General features: G+C 38.8%; 1 protein-coding gene across 2 annotated transcripts in view; it reads right to left on the reverse strand.

Annotated features, from left to right (window-relative positions):
• Positions 1-24,070, reverse strand: part of antxr2a (ANTXR cell adhesion molecule 2a) — a 310,747-nt gene that overhangs the window by 104,012 nt on the left and 182,665 nt on the right. For both annotated transcript variants that reach the window (XM_028805604.2, XM_028805605.2), the window contains exons 13-15: positions 20,334-20,375; positions 14,303-14,398; positions 7,932-8,099 (exon numbers count right to left, since the gene is read on the reverse strand). In XM_028805604.2, coding sequence (XP_028661437.1) covers positions 7,932-8,099; positions 14,303-14,398; positions 20,334-20,375 — 306 coding nt within the window. The remainder of the gene's footprint in view (positions 1-7,931; positions 8,100-14,302; positions 14,399-20,333; positions 20,376-24,070) is intronic.

A 24,070-nucleotide genomic window follows, 5' to 3' on the forward strand; every position in this document is an offset into this window, starting at 1 on the left:
AAACCTCTATTCTTCTGTGTTCACAGCCGTGTTTTACTGAACTTTATGATTATGGCACAATATGACATAAAAATATTAATGAATATTTTGACTACTGTATGTAGAAAAAATGTCATTATCATTAATGTTCTCTCTCTCTGCATATAAAGAGAGTGAGAGAAAGAGAGAGTATACATAGCAAACACGTACAGGCTGGGTACTGACTGTGGGTCCCTAATAAGGTGGCAACTAAGTGTGTATACATCCTGTATGAGATATATTTTCAACCAGTAAATCTATTATGCCTATATAAAATATTATATGTCTTGTATAGTATTTACATGATACTTTGATTTCAGAGCAAGACCTTTTTGAGGTATAGATGCAACAAGATTCTGGAAACAGTCCTTAGGAATTTTGGTCCCCCAAAACCCACATGATCTTGTAGGGGTCTTTGCATGAGGCGGCATCTTATCAGATCAGGGGAGGCCTTTTACTTCAGAGATATTCAGGTACATGGCCTAGTTACTCAGAATAAAACATCTAAAGACCTCTGTCTTCCACCCCCAGATTGATGGCTTTGTTAAGAGATTCAATCAGACGCTTAACACTAGAATCCCTGAAACCAGTGAAAATACTCTTAATACCGGTTCTCCTAATTTTACTAGCACCTCCTTATCACTGTGTTAACTACACACCAATAGTACCTTTGTTTTGCAAATGTGTCAAATGGCTGCAGGCAGACAGCATGCTATCCCATCCCCCACTGAGTAGGCTGAAGTTGGACACAAAATTCTCACATATGAACTCTGTTTATCTGTGAGTGAGGAGTCTGGAATTGCATAGGAAAATAATATATTGTTATTTGAAATGCATATATTTTACGTGTGTTCCGTGTCTACAACGATCTGTGTAAATGTAGGATGGCATTTCTTGCATTGAACACATAACTAAAACAGATTTTTTTTCATATGTTATAGTAATAATGACAAAATGTTGACATGAAAGTGTGTACTGTGTGACTAAAGTCCAAATTTACTTATATAATATGCTACTGTGGCTGTCTGTTTGTCTGTCCAGGATTTTACATCACCTGTAGCTCACAAACGGTTTGAACTATTGAAATTTGGTACACATATACTACATGACGTCTACTATCCGCTTTCAGGGTGATGATTAACCTCCAAGGTTTTCCACTTTTTATTTTTATTTTATTGTAGAATCAACTCTCGGCAGTGGGCATGCGTACAGGTGCCGTTCTCATTCCCGGACCGCTAGGGTGGAGAACAGAAGCACATCAACCTCTGAGCAAATGAATGCTAAATATACAGAGGAAGAGTACGAAACTATGAATGCTCAGGTTAAGTGTATTCAAGCAGTGTGCCCCGTTACTGGCATCAAATAAACACTTTCACAAAATGTATAACAAAACAAATGTGCTTTTATTCAAGAATAAACCCAAAGAAAAAGAAGTTGTTCAATGTACATATTGCTGTCGATGTGTGAAAACTGAAGCCCAAATGAAGTTAAGAAGTTTGCATGCATGTGTGTGTTTGACCACTCTTGACATGACAAAAGGGTACTGGCAAATTCCATTAATGGACTCCGCGAAGGTAAAGACAGCATTTAGCATGCCTAGCGGACCCTGGCAGTATCAGGTACTTCCATTTGGCCTGCATGAAGCTCAGGCGACCATCCAGCATCTGTGAAGGTGGGGTGAGTGCGGGTTCCGTGTCACATATGTGTGCTTGGGAGGCAGTCAAAGGGTTCAAGTCTGGGAATTGACACACTGTACTGAGGGGTGGCACTGAGTATTAATGCCTCTTCTTCTCTCTCCACAGTTCTTCCGAGGAGAAAACCACTTAAGTAACTCACTTCCTATTCATGACCTTACTTCAGGCACCAACAGATGACCTCAGATTCTACTTTCTGCCCTGCAAACACGCCCTTCTTGCTTTCCCGCTACAAAATCAATCAGTTAACTCAATCAGTCAGTCCAGTCATATGGTACTTATATCAGTCCTTGGAGACTACTCAACTTCTTTTTCTTCTACAATATAAGGACTGGATCCCCAACTCTTTTTTAGTTTGTTCTGTGCTTAACACAGGGGTTATAATGGGAAGGGGGCAATCCAAAAATCATTTCCATCAGGCAACAGGAGTGCAATGGGGCTGTTGTGAGGATGCCTTCAGTGTGCACAAAGTTTTACAGCAGCCAAAGCTCAATATCATCAAAAACCATAAGAACGTATTTGAATAATATTTTCATTGTCTTGCTGGATTACAGCTTTTGTCTATGAGCACGTCTTTTTTAATTTCTCATTGTGGGATCTGTTTAGCCATGCTGAATTTCCAAAAGACAGTTTTTCCAGTTTATTTCTACCCAGGCAAGGGCAGGTAATTTGGCTAGTGTGAGAAAGAGTGAATTTTGTAAAAGTGGTACTTTTAAGCTATTAATGACATATTTAGATATGACATCTTGCCTGGTTTGTATTTTATTATACCCATAAATGGCTATAATGGGTAACAGAACAGTGGGATAAGTGAAACCCATGTACTCAGGATACCAGTTTTCAAAAATCACATAGTCAATGAGAAGATAGGTTTCACATTGATCAATCCCTTACACTTTGCTTAGAGGACTCAGAGTTAGGGGCTCGGAGGGGCACTCACCCATCACTGAAGCTATAGTTTCTGAGAAACTGAAAGAAACACTTTAGTGGCAAGTCTCCAGGGGTGGATGATACTCACCTGGAGTTCCCGAAGGCTGTGGATGTTGTTCACTTGTCTTGATTTATACAACTCTTTATCAATGTGTGGAGGATGGGGACAGTGCCTCAGGATTGACAAACAGAGGTGGTGACAGGATGACGTGCTCCAACTTTAGTGGGATCACATTATTCAGCTACCCTGGGAAAGTCTATGCCAAGGTACTAGAAAGCAGGGTCCATCTGTTGGTCAAATCTTGGATATCAGAGCATTAATGTGGATTCTGCCCTAGTTGCAAAACACTGGACCAGGTCTTTACCCTAATAAGAATTCCATGATCTAATCAATAACATTTTGGAATAAGCACATAAATTGGGGAAAAGGATTTTCTAACCCTTTTTTTACACTCTTAATGTTTTACTCTGGCTGCTGGCCTTGTTCTCTTTCTCATGGGTGGGGGTTGATTTGAATTTAGTTTTGTTAAGTTTGACTGGCTTGTAATAAATTCAATAAAATATTAAAATATTTGTGGATTATGACCTGCTGTTATTATGTGTTATTCAGTCCCTGTACAACCAGAGAGAAAGCTTGGTTTGCATTTCCAGCAGTAAGTCAGACTTACTCCCAGCATGTGGGGAACCTACCAGGGCGGCCCATTTTCACCAATCCTGTTCATAATTTTCTGGACGAATTTTGTAGGTGTAGCCAAGAGGTGGAGAGGGTCCAGTCTGGTGACCTCAGGATTGCATGTGTGTTTTTGGCACATGATGTGGTCCTGTTCGCCTTAACTGGTGGTGACATAAGGCACACACTGGGTGGTTTGCAGGTGAGTGTGAATCAGTTGGGATGAGGATCAGCACCTCCAAGTCTGAGGTCATGGAACTTGGCTGGAAAAGAGTGAGTGCCCTCACCAGGTTGGGGAGGAGGTGCTACCTTAAGTGAAGGAGTTTAAGTATCTTGGTATCTTTTTCATGAGTGAAAGAAGAAAGAAGCGAGAGATCGACAGGCAGATAAGAGTGGCATCAGCAGTTAAGCAAATGTTGCACAGGTAAGTTGTGATGAAAAGAGAGCTGAGGTAGAGGCAAACCTCTCTGTTAACCAGTTGATCTATGGTCCTACCTTCACTCATGGCCATCTGCTTTAGGTAGTGACTGAAAGAAGTAGGTTACAGATACAAGCGGCAGAAATGATCTTCCTTTGCAGGGTGTCTGGGCTTAGCCTTAGAGATAGGGTAAGGAGCACAGACATCTGCAAGTAGCTCAAATTAGAGCGCCTTCTCCCCTGCATCGATAAGAGCCAGTTGAGTTTGTTCGGGCTTCTGATTAGGATGCCTCCATGATACCTCCCTACAGTGGGGTTTCAGACATGTCCAGCCGGGAGGAGACATGGGGGCAGTCCCAGGACACGCTGCAGAGATTACATTTCTCATTTAGTCTGGGAACATCTTGGCATCCACAGGGAGGAGTTGGAGGAGGTAGCAGGGAAAAGGGATATTTGAGCACCTTTGCTTAGACTGCTGCCCCCCTGATCTGGTAGAAAATGGAAAATGGATGGTGCAGGATAGTTTAAAATGGACCATAAAGACTCAAAACAAAATGGTAGTATTGAGAAAAAAAGAATCAAAATGGTGCCAGTAGTCAGATTTTGGTATGTTTACCAAGAGGAAATGTCTCTTAACTAAGGGAATATTAGCAAGTGATTATAGTAGCATCACTGTCTAATTTCAATCCATCCATTTTCAAACCCGCTGAATCCAAACACAGGGTCACGGGGCACTGTCTAATTTGAGCCAATAAAATAGCCAAAGCAATAAGGTGCTGTTGCTTGATCGCTGATGGAACAAAAAATGATAAAATAATTTTCAAAGATATTATTTGCCCACATTATCCTAATGGCTTTTAACATCAGTAACTGCCCCATTTTGAGAATAAGTGCATTGCTATTCATGCTTTCATACTCACATGCCTGGAAATCTCTATTATACCAATGTTGTTCTATAACATAATATTATAACAGAAAATTTAACCTGAACTCTTCTTTAACTTTTCTATCAAAATAATAACAAAAAAAAAATTATGGTTATTTTTTGTGACGATTTTCACTTGACTGGAGATGATAAATTATTTTCTGTGATTGAGGCACTAATAAGCTGGCATTGTTGCACAATCTAGACTTGTGTGTGAAGAGTGCCAAGTACATGACTCCTAGAGGGCGAGTCCAAAATCCATTTGTAAGTGGTAAGATAGCACACCCCTTTGATCACTCCTTTTTGACTGTCGGTAGTGCTATCCCAAATTCAACAGTTTATGTGATGGCTCCATGAGCAGAAACCTGCTAAATGCACTTTACAACTTTATCAGTGAGGCCCTTGGTGCCTACATCATAATAATTAAAATTAAGCACTTAATTGAAATAAATTGTGTTCTATTATTGTAATGCATAAATGGAAAGTGGGGCGGCACGGTGGCACAGTGGGTAGCGCTGCTGCCTCGCAGTTGGGTGATCTGGGGACCTGGGTTTGATTCCTCAGTCCTCCCTGCGTGGAGTTTGCATGTTCTCCCCGTGTTTGCGTGGATTTCCTCCGGGCACTCCGGTTTCCTCCCACATTCCAAAGACATGCTGGTTAGGTGGATTGGCGATTCTAAATTGGCCCTAGTGTGTGCTTGGTGTGTGGGTGTGTTTGTGTGTGTCCTGCGGTGGGTTGGCACCCTGCCCGGGATTGTTTCCTGCCTTGTGGGCTGGGATTGGCTCCAGCAGACCCCCGTGACCCTATGTTCGGATTCAGCGGGTTGGAAAAAAGATGGATAAATGGAAAGTTAATCAAATCAAATATGAGTTTTAATTATGTTAATAAATGTTGTTGAACTTGACTTTTTCTTTTTGCTAAAGTTGTGTCTTATTTTCATCATGACATTAGTATCTAAAGACATTAATGCATATGATCATTAGAATAAGATTGAATGTGAGAAATTAAAACATAATTATTAGTGGAGCAACATAGTGGTTAATACTGCTGCCTCCCAGCTTCCAAGTCCTGAGTAAAATTTATTTACTCAAAAACTAACAATGTGGAATTTATTTTTATTTATTTATTTTTTTTAATTTACAATGTTGAATTTAAATATTAAAATATTTAAATGTACATCAGGTTTCCAGCAAGTTTTTCAGTCTGTCCCCACATGGTAAACACATAAACATTAGTCTGACTGACCACTTTAAACATGTCTTATTTCTGCATGTGCCCTGTGATGCACTGGCACCACATCCAAAGCTGGTTCCTACCTTTAGCTAAACACTTATTGGATTGCTTCTGGCTCCTAAAGTTTGTATTGTGTCCTGTGTTGACTGGGATTGGCTCCAGCAGACCCCAGTGACCCTGTGTTTGGATTCAGCGGGTTGGAAAATGGATGGATGGGTGGTTTACTAGTTTACCAGACGCAGCTACATAGCTGTCCTTGCACTGTTCCCATTGGAGATGACAAATCACTGGCAACCCTGGACACAATATATGTATATGTATACATATTTTCCCCATATTTGTTATAAATAAATTTCAATAACAAAATACTTTTATGTTGCCATGAATTTCATTAAAATGGGATTCCATCTGTAGTAAGTTTTAATCTTTAAATATTAAGTCTAGTGCCATAAACAAAAGCAAATAGAATGTGGTTTTGCAAACCATACAACCTAATAGTGCTAGATGTATAGTTTCAGGAGGTACATAAACTTATAGTTACACTTGATTCTCTCTGGTCTGCTTGTCTCTGGACCACTCTTTTCAGAGCATCATATGGTCTTCTCTCTCTTCTTAGCCGGTTTAACGTCTGACTTTATGCTATTTTCTTCCCTAGTGGTCTGTCCCAGTCACATTTGCCTGGCTCAAAAATCTCTCATCCTGTAACTTTTCTTCCTGGAGAAGAATGGCTCACAGAATGGCTCATAGAATGTAAAGTATCCCTAGACACTTGGTCAACTCTTTCTCTAACAAAATGTCTTATCTGATCTGGTACTGTATGTCATAAATGCACCCAAACAATGACTGGCACAAACATTAGACATTAACTTTACTGCCTTTTTATACACTTTAAAATATGATACTATTAGACATAAAAAAACATTCTTAACCTATCCTATGTGCTAGATATTGATCTCCATTACAGAAATGAAACTCAGTTTTAAGAAAAATATTTGTTTCATTATTATTTGGCAGCATAGTGCCATAGTGGGTTATCATTGCTACTTCATAAATCTAGTACCCTGGGTTTTAATTCAGTGTCCAGTAATTCTTTCCTTGTCTGTGTATTTCAGTTTCTTTCCACACCTCAAAAAACAGATATGTTAATAGGTATTGTGCAAGTATGATTGAGGCTGTGTATTGACAGAAGGCCGTGTGATGAAGTGGCAACCTTTCCCAGGATGTTGTTTGCTTTTCTCACAATGCTGCTTAGGTTGTCTCAGTATAAAAATTAAAGAATTTTAATGTTTTTTTTCATGCAATATCTTGGTTGACATTTGTGGCAGATTTTACTAGGAATCTAAAAGATTTTGCACTCCAAAAACTACAGACGGAAGTGCACATGCCCCATCAGAATATCAATGATAGTACAGTAACTAATGTATAAATTACATCTATCAAATCATTCACTTAATAAATTCACAAATCCATGTGCCCAATTCACGAATATATTGAATCCAACTGTTGGATGGAGAAGAGCTGAAGCCTATATTGGAACACTTAAGGTACAAAGCAGCCAGGAACCTCTGGTGGAATGCCAATGAATTAAAAAGGGCTCACACTAAAACACACTCACACTTGCCCAATCCAGCCTTATTACTCATTACATCATACACATCTTTCAGATGTTAGAGGAAAATTAGAAATTAAGAAGAATAAACAACAAAACAAATGACAAAATGTTCCAGAAGCTGTGATGCTGCAGCGAAAACAATTGCACCATGGTGTCACTCCCTATAAAGGCTGTCCACTTTGTATTCTTTTTTTACTACTAAACACATAAAAAAATCCCACTATCAGAAATAATCCTCAATGATTAAGTAATTGTGAAGGCTAATTTTGTTAAAGAACTACAACAGTCTAATATAGTTTCATCTATTTCAATCATAATTTGAAAATCATTATGTCACCTAACAAAAACTTTTGGAAAATAAATACACTAAATGTGAAAGCAATAAATATACAAACTAGAAAAAAACAGATTAAACAATCTGCAAAAACTCACCTTGATTGGGGTATACCATTTTGATTCTGTAGTTTGGGACGCTGGTGTAGGACGTACAGGTTTTCGCATCATTGGTTCTTCAGCTTCTTCTTGTACATTCACAATAGCATTTTTTGCTTTCTCTAATCTGGCCCCTTCTTCAGTTGATCCTTTCTCTCCCCAGCGAACCTGTGATACAGATTCATTTTAATTAGTTATGATTTAAGGAAAATGAAGACAGTGAGCACCACTATTTTGTATTTTTGTAGATTTTTATACTGAACACCATTACATGGAGTTTCATACCTTTCATGAGAGGTTTGACATTCATTGATCTATACCACAGAATATAGCTGTTACTCCCATTTCACAGATTTTCCCATTTTCACAGTTTTGGAACATATAGTATAAGATTCACATATAATTCAAATATGGGTCAAGACTTTTCTTTTTACCTATTATTAAATCACACACAGTGCTATGAGAAAATGTTTGCCTCCTTTCCAATACAGTGCATCCGGAAAGTATTCACAGCGCATCACTTTTTCCACATTTTGTTATGTTACAGCCTCCAATATGGATTCAATTCATTTTTTTCCTCAGAATTCTACACATAACACTCCATAATTACAACGTGAAAAAAGTTTACTTGAGGTTTTTGCAAATTTATTAAAAATAAAAAAACTGAGAAATCACATGTACATAAGTATTCACAGCCTTTGCTCAATACTTTGTCGATGCACCTTTGGCAGCAATTACAGCCTCAAGTCTTTTTGAATATGATGCCACAAGCTTGGCACACCTATCCTTGGCCAGTTTCGCCCATTCCTCTTTGCAGCACCTCTCAAGCTCCATCAGGTTGGTCCATTTTAAGATCTCTCCAGAGATGTTCAATCGGATTCAAGTCTGGGTTCTGGCTGGGCCACTCAAGGACATTCACAGAGTTGTCCTGAAGCCACTCCTTTAATATCTTGGCTGTGTGCTTAGGGTCGTTATCCCGCTGAAGGATGAACTGTCACCCCAGTCTGAGGTCAAGAGCGCTCTGGAGCAGGTTTTCATCCAGGATGTCTCTGTACACTGCTGCAGTCATCTTTCCCTTTATCCTGACTAGTCTCCCAGTCCCTGCTGCTGAAAAACATCCCCACAGCATGATGCTGCCACCATCATACTTCACTGTAGGGATGTAGGGTGACGAGCGGTGCCTGGTTTCCTCCAAATGTGACACCTGGCATTCACACCAAAGAGTTCAATCTTTGTCTCATCAGACCAGAGAATTTTCTTTCTCATGGTCTGAGAGTCCTTCAGGTGCCTTTTGGCAAAGTCCAGGCGGGCTGCCATGTCCCTTTTACTAAGGAGTGGCTTCCGTCTGGCCACTCTACCATACAGGCCTGATTGGTGGATTGCTGCAGAGATGGTTGTCTTTCTGGAAGGTTCTCCTCTCTCCACAGAGGACCTCTGGAGCTCTGACAGAGTGACCATCGGGTTCTTGGTCACATCCCTGACTAAGGCCCTTCTCCCCTGATCGCTCAGTTTAGATGGCCGGCCAGCTCTAGAAGAGTCCTGGTGGTTTCGAACTTCTTCCACTTACGGATGATGGAAGCCACTGTGCTCATTGGGACCTTCAAAGCAGCAGAAATTTTTCTGTAACCTTCCTCAGATTTGTGCCTCGAGACAATCCTGTCTTGGAGGTCTACAGACAATTCCTTTGACTTTATGCTTGTTTTGTGCTATGACATGAACTGTCAACTGTGGGACCTTATATAGACAGGTGTGTGCCTTTCCAAATCATGTCCAATCAACTGAATTTACCACAGGTGGACTCCAATTAAGCTGCAGAAACATCTCAAGGATGATCAGGGGAAACAGGATGCACCTGAGCTCAATTTTGAGCTTCATGGCAAAGGCTGTGAATACTTATGTACATGTGCTTTCTCAATTTTTTTATTTTTAATAAATTTGCAAAAATCTCAAGTAAACGTTTTTCACGTCATTATGGGGTGTTGTGTGTAGAATTCAGAGGAAAACAATGAATTTAATCCATTTTGGAATAAGACTGTAACATAACAAAATGTGGAAAAAGTGATGTGCTGTGAATACTTTCCGGATGCACTGTATCTCATATTTTTACATATTTTAAACAATGAATGGCCGCAGAGCTCTAGTCAAAATGCAGTTAGAGAAACGGAATCAGAGTGAATGAACAGTGCATTTACAGTTTTTAAACCATTTCTTTTTTATTCAAGGAACACAATTACTCAATCACCTATGTGAAAAAGTAATTGCCCCTGTTGTTTCAATACTTGCAGCACCTTCAGCAGCAATAATCACAACTAAATCCTTTTTATAATTTGATATCAGTTTTTCATATTGCTGTTGAGGATTTTCAACCACTCTTCTTTGCAGAACTGCATTAATTCAGACACATTGGCAGGTTTGCAAGTGTAAACTGGTCGTTTCAGGTCCTGCTATAAGGTATGGACTTTGACTAAGAAACTTTGTTTTTTAAGAGCCAGTCAGATGCAGACTTGCCTTTTCACTTTGGTTTAACATCCCTCTGCATAATCCTATTACACTTGAGGTCACAGACAGATGACCAAATATTTTCCTTAAGAATATTCTGGATAAGTGCAAAATTAATGGTTCCTTAAATAATAGTAAGTCTTGTAAGTCATGAGACAGCAAGACATCCCCACATGCTCACAATAACTCCCAAATGGTTTTGTAGGAATAATGTTCTTACTGTTGAATGCTGTGTTAGCCTTATGTCAGACATGATGGGGCCTGAGTTGTTCTGAGACTCTTCTGTCCATAGAACATCATTCCAAGAGGCCTGAGGATCATCCAGTTGTTTCATTGCAAACGCCAGACTAGAACCGATGTTACTCTTGGATAGCAGAGGTTTCCTTCCACCTTGCTACTCTTCTATGAATCTTATATTTACTCACTATCTTTCTTATTGTGAAGTCATGAATACTAACTTACGCTGACGCTAGGGAGGCCTTGAGTTCTTTAAATGTTTTTCTGACATAATCTGTGACTTCTTGAAAGATTCTTAACTGTGCCCCTTGTGGTAATTTTGGCAGGCCAGTCTTTCCTGTGAAGATTCACCACTGTTCCAAATGTTTTCCATTTGGAGATAATGACTCTCAATCTGGTGTGGTGGAGCCCCAGAACCTTAGAAATGACTTTGTAACACTTTCCTGATTGATTTGTTTCAAAACTTATCTGTTCTGGAATTGCTTTTGAACTGTAGCTGCGTTTTCCCAAAATTACCAAAGTTCTGCAGCTTTAGTTTGCATGGGATTCTAGCAATAGTGTGACACATTTAAATGATTCCACAGATCAAATATGTTCATTTTTAAAAGCTTTAGTAAAAGTCCAAAGTAAAACAGTTCACACAAAAATTAAGAAAAAATAGATATTGCAAAGTAAAGAAAGGTTCTTGTGTAAGAAAAGTTCTATTATAGCTTATATCTTGTTTAGTTTCTTTAAGTTTGCTTATGTAATCAAACCATTTCTAAACTGCCTGAAAACTGTATTCTTTTCCCATTCACAAACTGCAAATGGGTCTATCAGTCCATGCTTGCAGCGAGACTAATTCCAAACACACACTGACTCAATTAACACACTGCATTACTGATATAGCAAGAAAGTTCTATCTCATATTAACTTACAGGGGGTGAAAGGCTATACCATAATCTATAACTATGAAAGAAAATTGTACTCCATTCTACATAAGCAAACACTAGTATGAATTTAGCTTATTTTACCCTTCTAAGATTAGCTCTTACAAGAACAAAGACACCTTAGATTGCCTTAATCGCCCCACTGAAATAGTGCTTAGTACTTTAAAAAGTCAGAATGGCACATCACACGTTAAACCTCATTAGTTTGGGGACTGGCTGGCAACAGAGTTCACTGAACAAAGGAACGACATCATTAAACTTATATTATGAGCTGATTAAACTGGCAGCAGCCCTCGATCTTTTATACTAACAGTGACTTGAAACATCCAGGCCCAAGTGAAGATAGTATAGCTCTGCCTGTCATGTCACACTAATCAACAGAGTAATCAAAGCTCTGTTCAGTGCAGTGTCACTTTATCCAACAGGACTTTGCCAAGAAAGATGAACTCTTTCATAGCTCCTTTTATGACATCATCACATTCTTTTCAATTTTTATCAATGTAAAAGCAGTGTTCTTAAAATGTGGCTAAACATAAAGGGGCTCCTGACAGTGACAAATCACTAATAATATCTCATAACACTTACTTTAATTAGTCAATAAGTAAAGAGCATCATTTAAGGGCTGCAAAATGATTAAATCCATTAAAAATGATTAAATCCATTAAATGCTAATGTATAAAAATACATTTATTGCTGTTACTTTTAGTTATTATTAATTTTTGAAATTCATTGAATACAACTGTTTATCATTTAAAATCATACTGAAAAAAATACTACATTGTAGTACAAGAAGTATTAAGTAAAGAAGATGCTTTTCAAATTTTTTTTCATCAGAGATGAAAGCAGCAGCTACTATGTTAATAACATTAGGCAACATTGCACTTAGCCATCTGTTACAAATTATAGAATATTAGACATTAAGCCCGTTACAATAACGGGCGCTAGAAGAGTAGTCCAAAAACATTAGTAGGAACAGTCTATATTAAATGGCAAGAGACCTTTTACCTAATTTTTTCCATAAAATGCCTGTAATTTTCTCTGACAGTAATACTGGCTTTGCTGTCCGTAATATGCGTTTAATTTTCTGTCACAACAGTGGGCAATCAGCAGATTCTCCCCAGCAACTGATCTAATGTGCGTGAAAATAAATCTACTTCTAAAAGTCATCGTATTGTAATATCATGAAAATTCATATATTTAGAAAAACCCCTTCAACGACTGACACTTTACACTTTACCGGGCCAAGCTTCTTAATTGCAAATCTGACATCCTCAGAGTGAATACTTGCACAACAATGGGGAAGATGGTCTCCGCATCTCAGTACCCGATTGGATTTTTCGTGTTTTATGTTTTAGGTCTTACCTCATTTTCCGAAAGCCAATTGGATCGGCCGCGCGATATGTTATAGGTCCCGCCCTCTCTGTCTTGTGTGACGCGTCAGGCGGCCTTTGAAGCATCGCATCATGCCCCGCGCATGCGCACTTCACCAGAAGACACAAAAAGTGCGGACACTGGACGCACACAGGGGTTTTATTAAAGAGGATTAACAAAATATTTATTGTTGGGATGGCATGGTAAAGCAGCAATCTTACCATATAGATACTATGTGTTGACTGGGCCTATATTGGTCTACCTGTCTTTCACCTGATGCTGTCAGGCTCAACCCCCTGTAAGCATGAACTGGATTAAGTGGACCTGAGAATGTTTTGTTCTTCATCAGCAGCCTAGTACAAAATGTTATTGAGAACCACATTAGTGACTAGTCAAAACTAAAGAGTAAGAGGTTTGTCAATCCACTTGGAACAATTGTTTTCTAAAAATATAATTGGACACTTCTATTTTCTTCTTAAAATGAGCAAAAAACATATTTTCTTTCAGAGTCATTCCATCTCAATACATATCCATGCACAAAGCCAAAGTTGAAGCCTAATTGTCAAGGTCGCAAAGAGGTAGAGGTTAACAATGCTGCCTTCACAAACCCATCTTGATTCCTGGCTGGGCCATGGTCTGTATAGAGTTTACTTTTTTACCAACTGTCTTGTTAGGATTTTTCCATATAATTTTGTTTGTTACAACAGCCTTAAGTCATACATATTAAATTATTCATCAACACAAAATCTGCCAGTATGATAGTGTTCCCTGCAACAGTCTAGGTCTCTGTATAGGGTTGACTGCTTTCTTATATCAGAGAATGGTTCAAAAAATCGATGGGTGTTAATTTAATCTCTTTGTAATTTATATATGAAAAATGTTTGACAGGGTATCAGAAAAAATGAAGATCAAATTTTATTAACATATTATGAATATATATTTAATATTATAATACATAATCTGTTTAGATGATATCAGATAATCTTTACTTGGAATAGGTTTATATAGTAAAGAACAAGACCCATAGTCAGAAAGTTGGCATTTTAGCACTACACTTTACATGAATAATTAGTAATTCTTAAAACTCAATTAACAAAAAAGCACTATAGACTGATATCATTGCCACTCTTCCTGGAATATGTGAAAATTAAAGAATATATATTTTAAGAAAATATCAAATTAGCAGTAAATCACTCATAAAGTGATAATTCAACATAAACAGTTTAGTTTACATGAACAATATGAGGTGTCATGCTAAAGGAGAAAATTACCACATTTTTTTCTATTGTTTAAAATTGGATCAACGTGTAGAATAATTTACATTGCAAGTGTTACCTCCATTCTTTTAATGCCACCAGCTCCTCTTCCACCATAATACGAAGCATCTACAGTTGGCCACTTTTTCTTAGGCAAAGGTGATTCTTCTGGCTCCTATAAATATTGAAAGAAACATACTCATTTTTAACATTTGTCTAATTTTGGAGTTACTATTAGATTAGGAAGTGGAACTAATAGTAGAATAATAAAATGCTGATTGCCAAAAAATAATCCATGGGCATAATTCCTGAACTCAATCCAAGGCTCAGGTGCTGAAAGAGAACGTGGACAAAGCTAACATTGTGAACCAGTTTTTAATAGACTTTCCTTCCCATCACCACATCCTTCCAATGGCCGATCCCCTCACACCATCTCTATTGCATCACCGCTTCTACTGGTATGGCAAGTGATGAGGAGTCCACGTCTGAATATAAATAAGGGCTGTCCATAATTGAGTGAAAAGACAACTGAGGAAGCCCACAGGGAAAAAAAAAAACAGTGGACCAGATGGAGTTAGTTTTTGAGTACCTAAGGCCTATGCTGATCAACTTTGTGGTATCCTTTGTTACTTGTCAAGTCAGTCAGTTCTTTGGAAAAAATCTTGTATTTCTCCAGTTCCAAAGAATGCAAGAGCCTCTTCACCTAATAACTACAGACTAGTGTCCCTTAGGTCCTACATCATGAAGACCTTTTGTAGGGTGGACTCGACTGTATGAATCCTGTTATAAAAGACCACTTGGATCCACTGCAGATTGCTTATCAAACAAAGGCTGGAGTGACAGATTCAATTGTTTATATTCTCCAAAAGGTTTATTTCCATCTGGGCAAAGCTGGCAGCATTATGAGGATTATGTTTTCTTATTTCTTCAGTGCCTTCGTCATCCAGCCATTCTTGTTAAAGAGTGAGCTCAGTAATATGCAGGTGGATAAGCCTATGGTGACCTGGATAATGGACTGTCTGCCAGGCAGACCACAGTTTATGAAATTCAAGGGCACCACAAGAAATTGTCCTGTCACCTTTTCTGTTCACTCTGTATACATTGGGCTATAACTATAAAACCAGGTTATGCCACTTGCAGAAAGTGTTGTTTTAGATGGGTGCAGAATTGGCTCAGACACAGGAAACAGAGGGTGATGATGTGAGGAATTGGCCGATGTTAAGAGTGATGTTACACAGGGGTTAGTGCTAGGACCGCTGCTATTTTTAATATACAGTAATCCCTCCTCCATCGCGGGGGTTGCGTTCCAGAGCCACCCGCGAAATAAGAAAATCCGCGAAGTAGAAACCATATGCTTATATGGTTATTTTTATATTGTCATGCTTGGGTCACAGATTTGCACAGAAACACAGGAGGTTGTAGAGAGACAGGAACGTTATTCAAACACTGCAAACAAACATTTGTCTCTTTTTCAAAAGTTTAAACTGTGCTCCATGGCAAGACAGAGATGACAGTTCTGTCTCACAATTAAAAGAATGCAAACATATCTTCCTCTTCAAAGGAGTGCGTGTCAGGAGCACAGAATGTCACATAGATAGAGAAAACAATCTCTAGCAAACAAATCAATAGGGCTGTTTGGCTTTTAAGTATGCGAAGCACCGCGGCACAAAGCTGTTGAAGGCGGCAGCTCACACCCCCTCCGTCAGGAGCAGGGAGAGAGAGAGAGAGAGAGAGAGAGAGAGAGAGAGAGAGAGAGAGAGAGAGAGAGAGATAGAGAGAGACAGAGTTTGTTTTTCAGTCAAAAATCAATACGTGCCCTTCGAGCTTTTAAGTATGCAAAGCACCGTGCAGCATGTCGTTTCAGGAAGCAGCTGCACAAAAGATAGCAACGTGAAGATAATCTTTCAGCATTTTTAGACGAGCGTCCGTATCGTCTAGGTGTGCGAACAGCCCCCCTGCTCAATCCCCCTACATCAGGATCAGAGAAAGTCAGCGCAAGACAGAGAGAAAAGTAAGCCATCTAGCTTCTCAGCCATCTGCCAATAGCGTCCCTTGTATGAAATCAACTGGGCAAACCAACTGAGGAAGCATGTACCAGAAATTAAAAGACCCATTGTCTGCAGAAATCCGCGAACCAGCAAAAAATCCGCGATATATATTTAAATATGCTTACATATAAAATCCGCGATGGAGTGAAGCCGCGAAAGGCGAAGCGCGATATAGCGAGGGATCACTGTATATATAAATGATTTAGACAGGAATATAAGTAACAAGCTGGTTAAGTTTGCAGATGACACCAAGAAAGGTGGACTAGCAGATAATTTGGAATCCATTATATCATTAAAGAAGGACTTGGATAGCATGTAGGCTTGGGCAGATTTGGGGCAGATGAAATTTAATGTCAGTAAATGTAAAGTATTGCACATAGGAAGTAAAAATGTTTGAATACACAATGGGCGGTCGTAAAATCGAGAGTACACCTTATGAGAAGGATTTAGGTGTCATAGTGGAATCTAAGCTATCGTCTTCCCGACAGTATTCAGAAGCCATTAAGAAGGCTAACAGAATGTTAGGTTACATAGCACGGTGTGTGGAGTCCAAGGAGGTTATAGTCAACCTTTATAATGCACTGATGAGGCCTCATCTTGAGTATTGTGTGCAGTTTTGGTCTCCATGCTACAAAAAGGACATAGCAGCGCTAGAAAAGGTCCAGAGAAGAGCGACTAGGCTGATTCCAGGCCTACAGGGGTTGAATTATGAGAAAAGATTAAAAGAGCCGAGCCTATACAGTTTAAGCAAAAGAAGATTAAGAGGTGACATGATTGAAGTGTTTAAAATTATGAAGGGAATTAGTACAGTGGATCGAGACTGTTATTTTAAAATGAGTTCATCAAGAACACGGGGACATAGTTGGAAACTTGTTAAGGGTAAATTTCACACAAACATTAGGATGTTTTTCTTTACACAAAGAACAATAGACACTTGGAATAAGCTACCAACTAGTGTGGTAGACAGTAAGACTTTAGGGACTTTCAAAACTTGACAATGTTTTTTTTGAAGAAATAAGTGGATAGGACTGGTGAGCTTTGTTGGGCTGAATGGCCTGTTCTAGTCTAGAGTGTTCTAATGTAATGCTGGACTTTTTTTTTTACATATATTTACCCATTTCTAATATTCTTAAAGCAAATTTTCTTCCAGAGTAGTGAAAGATACAAAAATTCAGTCTTGCAGAAGCATTCAGAATAATAGGAGAGCTGGATAGCGATTGCTAAAAGCTTTGCCAACAGGAAAGTCCAGTCTAGACTCAAAAAGACACAGACTATCAAAGTGGCAGAGACAGTTTATCTGGAAGAAGGCAAACAGTGAATAATGAAATAATGCCTTAAGTCTCTGCTGAGCATCCTAATACAAGCTAACGTTATGAGAACGACACTGACAATGTCGAGAGAAATATCTACGGTTGGAAAACAGTGGGTACATACAAGGCATGGAGAGAGTGAGGTTAAGGTGCCAGTCATTTATCTATAGTACAAGGAGATGCCACAGAGACAAGTGTTGATCTAAACTAAGAGGGAAAGGAAGAGGATGGAGAAACAATTCAGAAGACGCAGTGTACCTGGAGAGATCTCTTGAGGAGTGTACATTGTATTATACCATAAGGCATAGGAGTAAGGGTCAAAAAGGTTGAACTTAAGTTCAGTGCAGAACCAACAATTTCAACTGTATGAAATGCAGTGTTAAGCAGAGAGTGGGTAAATGAATAAGGGGCTAAGGAGAGAAAGAAAAAGACACTAAAAACTAAATTTACTGGTCAAGCACAGACACAGGGAAATAAGAACTCGGACTAACAGTGAAGCCAGTTAAAATTTTAAAATTTGCATCTGATTGATAGACTGGTTCCAGTAACAATCTACAACCCAGAACTGCCCTTTTAAATATGCCTTTACATTATTTGTGCCAAATACAACTCAGAAATTAAAACAAAGTCAAGCAGACAATGTGTGTGAGTGAATCCTAGCTATTAAGATTTTTAATTACATGAGGTAGTATGGAAAGTGAAGTCATAATTGGAAAGCCTTCCAGAGATGCAAAGATCAAAACACAAATAACTCTTTCTCCCACTTCTCTGCAGACCAGTTATGGGAAATCCTGCCTGGCCCCGATGATGTCACTTCAGTTTCTGGCCCCACTGTTGATGTCACTTCCTTTGTTCTCCTTTAAAACAGCCATCTTTGTTCTATCGAGTCAGTTCTGTTGTGGATTCCAGTTTATACACATCTTTACATTATTAATATCCATTTTTGCAGCCAGGAACAATACAGTGGAACCTCAGTTCACGACCATAATTCGTTCCAAACCTCTGGTCGTAAACCAATTTGGTCGTGAACCGAAGCAATTTCCCCCATAGGATTGTATGTAAATACAATTAATCCATTCCAGACCATATGAACTGCATGTAAATATATTTTTTTAAAGATTTTTAAGCACAAATATAGTTAATTACACCATAGAATGCACAGTGTAATAGTACACTAATGTAAAAACATTGAATAACACTGACACAAACACCCAGGCTCCCTGTTCAGCTGCACACGAAGGCTCGCTCTCTCTCAGCAGCACGTGAGCCCTCTCTCTCTCTCTCAGCAGCACGCAAGCCCTCTCTCTCTCTCTCTCTCTCTCTCTCAGCAGCACGTGAGCCCCCCCTCTCTGTCTGTAACACTGCAGCAGTTCGCGCTATAGCCTTACAATCCGATCGCTGTATAAATACTTTATTTTAAATGAGTTTTAAGCACAGGGGGAAAAAAAGGACCATTTGAACAAATCCGAACTGTATTTAAAAGCCAATCAAGAAAGTAACATTATAGGAGTTCACGCTAATAGCATTACAACCCGATCGCTGTAAACACTCTTTTTAAATGAATGTTAAGCACAGGGGGAAAAAAGGAACATTTGAACAAATCTGAACTTTATTTAAAAGCCAACCAAGACAGTAACATTGCAGGAGATCATGCTAATAGCATTACAACCCGATCGCTGTAAACACTCTTTTTAAATGAGTTTTAAGCACAGGGAAAAAATTGAACATTTGAAAAAAGAGAAAAGTAACATTGCAACACTTTCTTCTCACCACTCTTCACTTGCTTAGAAGCCATGGTTAACTGCAAAAGCACACGAAATACTGTAGAGCACAAAGAGTTCACGGGTAAAGCACGCACATCTGACTGAGAACAATGAACAGGGAGAGGCTGAACACGTGCTTAAATACAGTAATCGGCGTGTACGAACTGGAAGGGAAATGAAATAGAGCACAAAGACTTCACAGCGAAAGCACGCACGCACGTGCAAGCACGCACGTCTGACTGAGAACAATGCAACACGTGCGGAAATCACACAAACCGAAAGGGAAACTGGCTTGTTCGTAAACCGAGTGTGTGGTCGTGAATCGAGGCAAAAGTTTGGCGAACTTTTTTGTCGTAAAGCGAGTTGTACGTGTACCGAGACGTTCGTGAACCGAGGTTCCACTGTATGTGGGTGGCTGCCCCAAACCTTTTCGTGGCTCTTTTTGTCTTGCTTACAACAATGGCTAAAATAAAGCTGATAAAAAAGTCCATCTTTATTTTAGGAAACATATGTGTTTTTGTAGAGAATTCTAAAGCAAATATTTTAGAGACCAGTGTAGCTCCTTATCAGTTAGAAAAGACCTGTAAAAAACCTTAAAAATGCCTATATAGACCCACATGCTGTACATTATAATGGATTCAATTACTCTTAGCTGCGAGGCCAAATGCCTAAGGCATATTGAACTTTTATACTACAAGGCCACAGGTTCAATTTCTACTTTCATCTTTGACCCCGGGTAAATTACTCCAATTTTTATTTCTCTAACTAAAAAACAGTACCAATAATATTTGTGTCCTACTGTACTATAAAATTGTGATTGTAAGAAAATTACTGTCACTAAAAAATACTGCTAAATAAGGATGACTTGTTTTTATCCAAAGGAAATGACTAAAGTTAATTAACATTATGAACCTACAGACAACCATCAACTGGCAAATAAATATGATTCCACTTTTACTTCAAGCTTTATAAATTAATTTGGTACTTACTGGAGCTTTTGGTGGAGGAGGTGGTGGAGGATCTTTAATAACCTGAAATACAGAATTATAGAAGTTTTAATCAGTCTAGAGAATCTAAATTGTATCAGTATAATTGAACAGCTACAGCAGTACCCTTTGAATTTTACCGGCCCCACGGTTGCAGACCTACATTTTCTTATGTTTAACTGCACAAAGACTTGTACATGAACACAGAAGCATCTAATCAAAATAAACTTCAACTTGTTGACAGTAGCTCTTTGGGACACTTGGCAGTGCCATTTACCTTTTAATTAATTGGATAAAGTTCACAGAATCCAAGTTGTCCCCACTCATACATTCCTAAGGAGTTAATTATTTTCAATCAGATGCAGATAAGCAACAAGGGGCCTATCACTAGCTCTTGTCTTGCAGAAATGCATCTGACCCTTTGTGCCAGATTTTATCATAAACCACCTGCTGCTACAAATACAGCACAAATAATTTTACTACCAACAGACACTGCTGCTTTATGCCTTGCCCCGTTTTGCATTTCTGAAGAATATGTACATCTTTTTTCCTACTTTATAACCTTTGGGTTCATGTATAGTAACTGAGGCATGTCCACATACCTTTAAATGCTATTTTGATAAAACTTTTCCAGCATGGCTTTTAAAGATAACTTTAATCTACTTATTAAATACCATTAAAGTAAGTAGCACTCTATGCTAGATTAATACAGGTTATGTTTTCTAATGTTAAACATGATCAGACTGTATATGTATTTACTTCACAGAAAGTAGCATTATACACTATGATGGTTCAAGCTTAGGATAAAGTCAATTATCGGACAACCTATTAATAGACGGGGCATCTTTCAAGTGAGAAAGTTGAATGTTCTTTTAAAATGTTTGTTGAAATAAGAGCACCTCCAACAATAACAGCAGCCTTTGATAGGGGAAAATTGCACCTAGGATATCTGATCTCACTCACATGAAATTACACACTTATCACATGGTCATGTCACTATGTGAAGGCCATCCCAGAAGCATCATGAAATTAACATCAAAACAACAAAAATAAACAAAAAAAAAAAAACACTGAAAACCAGCACACTATGAACATGGATGTATTTAGTAAGTTTTTAAACCTTTTCTCTGTGTCCCATAGTCTCCAATGCAAAGCACCAGGGTGGGCAAAAGATTTTTTTTTTAATTTATAGAAAGAGCTTAAATTTAGAACACAATTAGAACAATTTAGAATGCAAGGCAAACACACATATACCATCTTTGTGAAGAAATAACATCGAGTTAAAAAATACTGAACTTATACCTTTAAGATAGCAATAACCACAACAGCAGCAACAATTATTTCTGAAGCACAATTTCATGAAAGTAGCTCAAAATGCTTTATGATAATAATAGCTAAACCGAGTTACAAAAGAAAGTAAAAACCAAAGAAATCATCTATAACAGTAGAGTATCATACTATTCCAGCATTAAATCACATTTTCCCTTTGCTTTTACATACACAGATTTTCACATTTTGAGTTGAATATGGTTTATGTTCAAATATTTTTTACAATTTTTTTTTTGAAAATCCATACTGCAGGAAGAATTTCATCAGGTATATTAGATCAAATGGTATATCGCCTACTTTCAAATGATGGTTTCTTTACTCTCGCAAGCCTTGTTTATATTTACCGCATGAAGGCTGCGCACATACCGCACACTGTCAGTGACTAAAACACATTTATACTTGTTGCAGTCCATTTGACTGGTGTGTTGATATTCTCCTAGTCAGTAGGTGACAGTGTTTAGTCAAAGTCACATACCTAACAATGCCACGGCAGAGGAAATTAGATTCTGGTAATGGAAGAAGAGTTTTGCCTGGTATTACTGATTTTAAGATGAAAAAAGAAAAGGTGGAGTGTCAGACCCATTAACCATAAGCTATGAAGAAGGGGTTAGTATATTCTTGTAACAGGTATGTCCAGACTATTTTCATTTCAACATTTCTTTCAAGTCCTATCCTTCCCTCAACCAATGACAAGACCTCTAAAAATAACTAAAGATACAAGGCTGAGAGACTTCATTAACCAAAGTCCAACAATTCTTTCACATTGCCTTCACATGGGACAACTGTGTCACATACCAAAGGATTAATATGAAAGGCACATGTCTTTACAGTTTCAGCAACTAAGAAGTTGAAGAGCAGTCACATTTTCAGGGGACTATTGGACATTGCTTAACTACCTCCTTAGTTAAACACACTATAAACTATGATTAATCAAGTGACACTGTGTGATTTATTGCAATTAAAAATTTGAATCATTTGACAGTCCTAATTACTATATATAATATATATATATTGTAACGGGCGGCCGGGTCCCATGCCCAGCCGGGATGCCCCTGCTGCATATGTTCCGGGGGAGCAACCATGGGCAACTCAATACATCCCCCGGGACGCTTGGTGGCAGCCTCCCTGGCCGACAGTGATTCCCCAACCTCCCACAGGGCTCCATGGGAGATGGAGTCCTCCATATCCTGGTTAGGAACTGGGTGGCTGCTAGGGGGTGCAGCCTGGATTCAACAACCCGGCTGGACGAGTTTTCAGCCCCACCTGGGAGTGCAATTGGGACCAGGTGGTCAAGCACCTGAAACATTTCCAGGTGGGCTATAAAAGGGGCCCAAACTTCTTCTTAAGTTTGCATATGCTGGGTTTATGTCCAAATGTCTGTTGATGGCATTCTCATTTGATAGCCAAGATTCAGCCAGCTCTCTGGCACTTTTGGTACTGGCCTTAAATCTTACTTGTACATTGTCCCAGTTAAATGTATGTCCTGTTGATTTAGTATGTGTGTAGATCAGTGATCGTGAGTCTTCTGACGGCGTTGCGATGTTCATGTAATCGTGTTGCGATTCTTTTTGATGTTTGTCCTATGTGTACCGCTGGGCAAGAACTGCATGGAATGCTATAAACTACATTTCGTGTTTCTGCTGTCGATTTCTTGTTTTTAGCATTAAAGAGGACCGTGCGCAGATTGTTCATGGGTTTGTGTGCTATTCTGACGCCTGACTTGGCCAGGATAGTGTGCTGCACCCTCAGATACCTTGTGGTGATAAGGAAGTGAGTACCAGGTGAGGTGGGGGTTCTGGTTCAAGTCAATTGTTTGCTGAGTTTTTTGGCGTCTTCTGTATAAGCTTTGATTAATGAATGTTTTTGAGTATCCGTTTGAAGTGAAAAGACGGAAGAGATAGCGTCTTTCATTCATTTTTGTCTCCTTTGTATTACAATGGGTGTGGACTCTTCTGAATAGAGTTTTAACACGGCTCAAGGCCCCTGGTAGGGGCTGAAAGCTCAGGAATAAAAACTATTTTATGATACGTGATTCATTTTATCCCTTTGTGGATCTCAAGCTGCATATATATATATATATATATATATATATATATATATATATATATATATATATATATACACACACACACACACACACACACACACACACACATATACATATGTACTTATATAAACACACAAACAAATACATGCATACATGCAAAACCCTACAACTAAAAATATACAAAGCAGGGAGCTCTTAAATGGAAAATCCATCCATCCATCCATTGTCTCCCGCTTATCCGAGGTCGGGTCGAGGGGGCAGCAGCTTGAGCAGAGATGCCCAGACTTCCCTCTCTCCGGCCACTTCTTCTAGCTCTTCCGGGAGAATCCCAAGGCGTTCCCAGGCCAGTCGAGAGACATAGTCC

The sequence above is a fragment of the Erpetoichthys calabaricus genome, chromosome 7, assembly GCF_900747795.2.
Source record: "Erpetoichthys calabaricus chromosome 7, fErpCal1.3, whole genome shotgun sequence".
NCBI classification, from domain to species: Eukaryota; Metazoa; Chordata; class Cladistia; order Polypteriformes; family Polypteridae; genus Erpetoichthys; species Erpetoichthys calabaricus.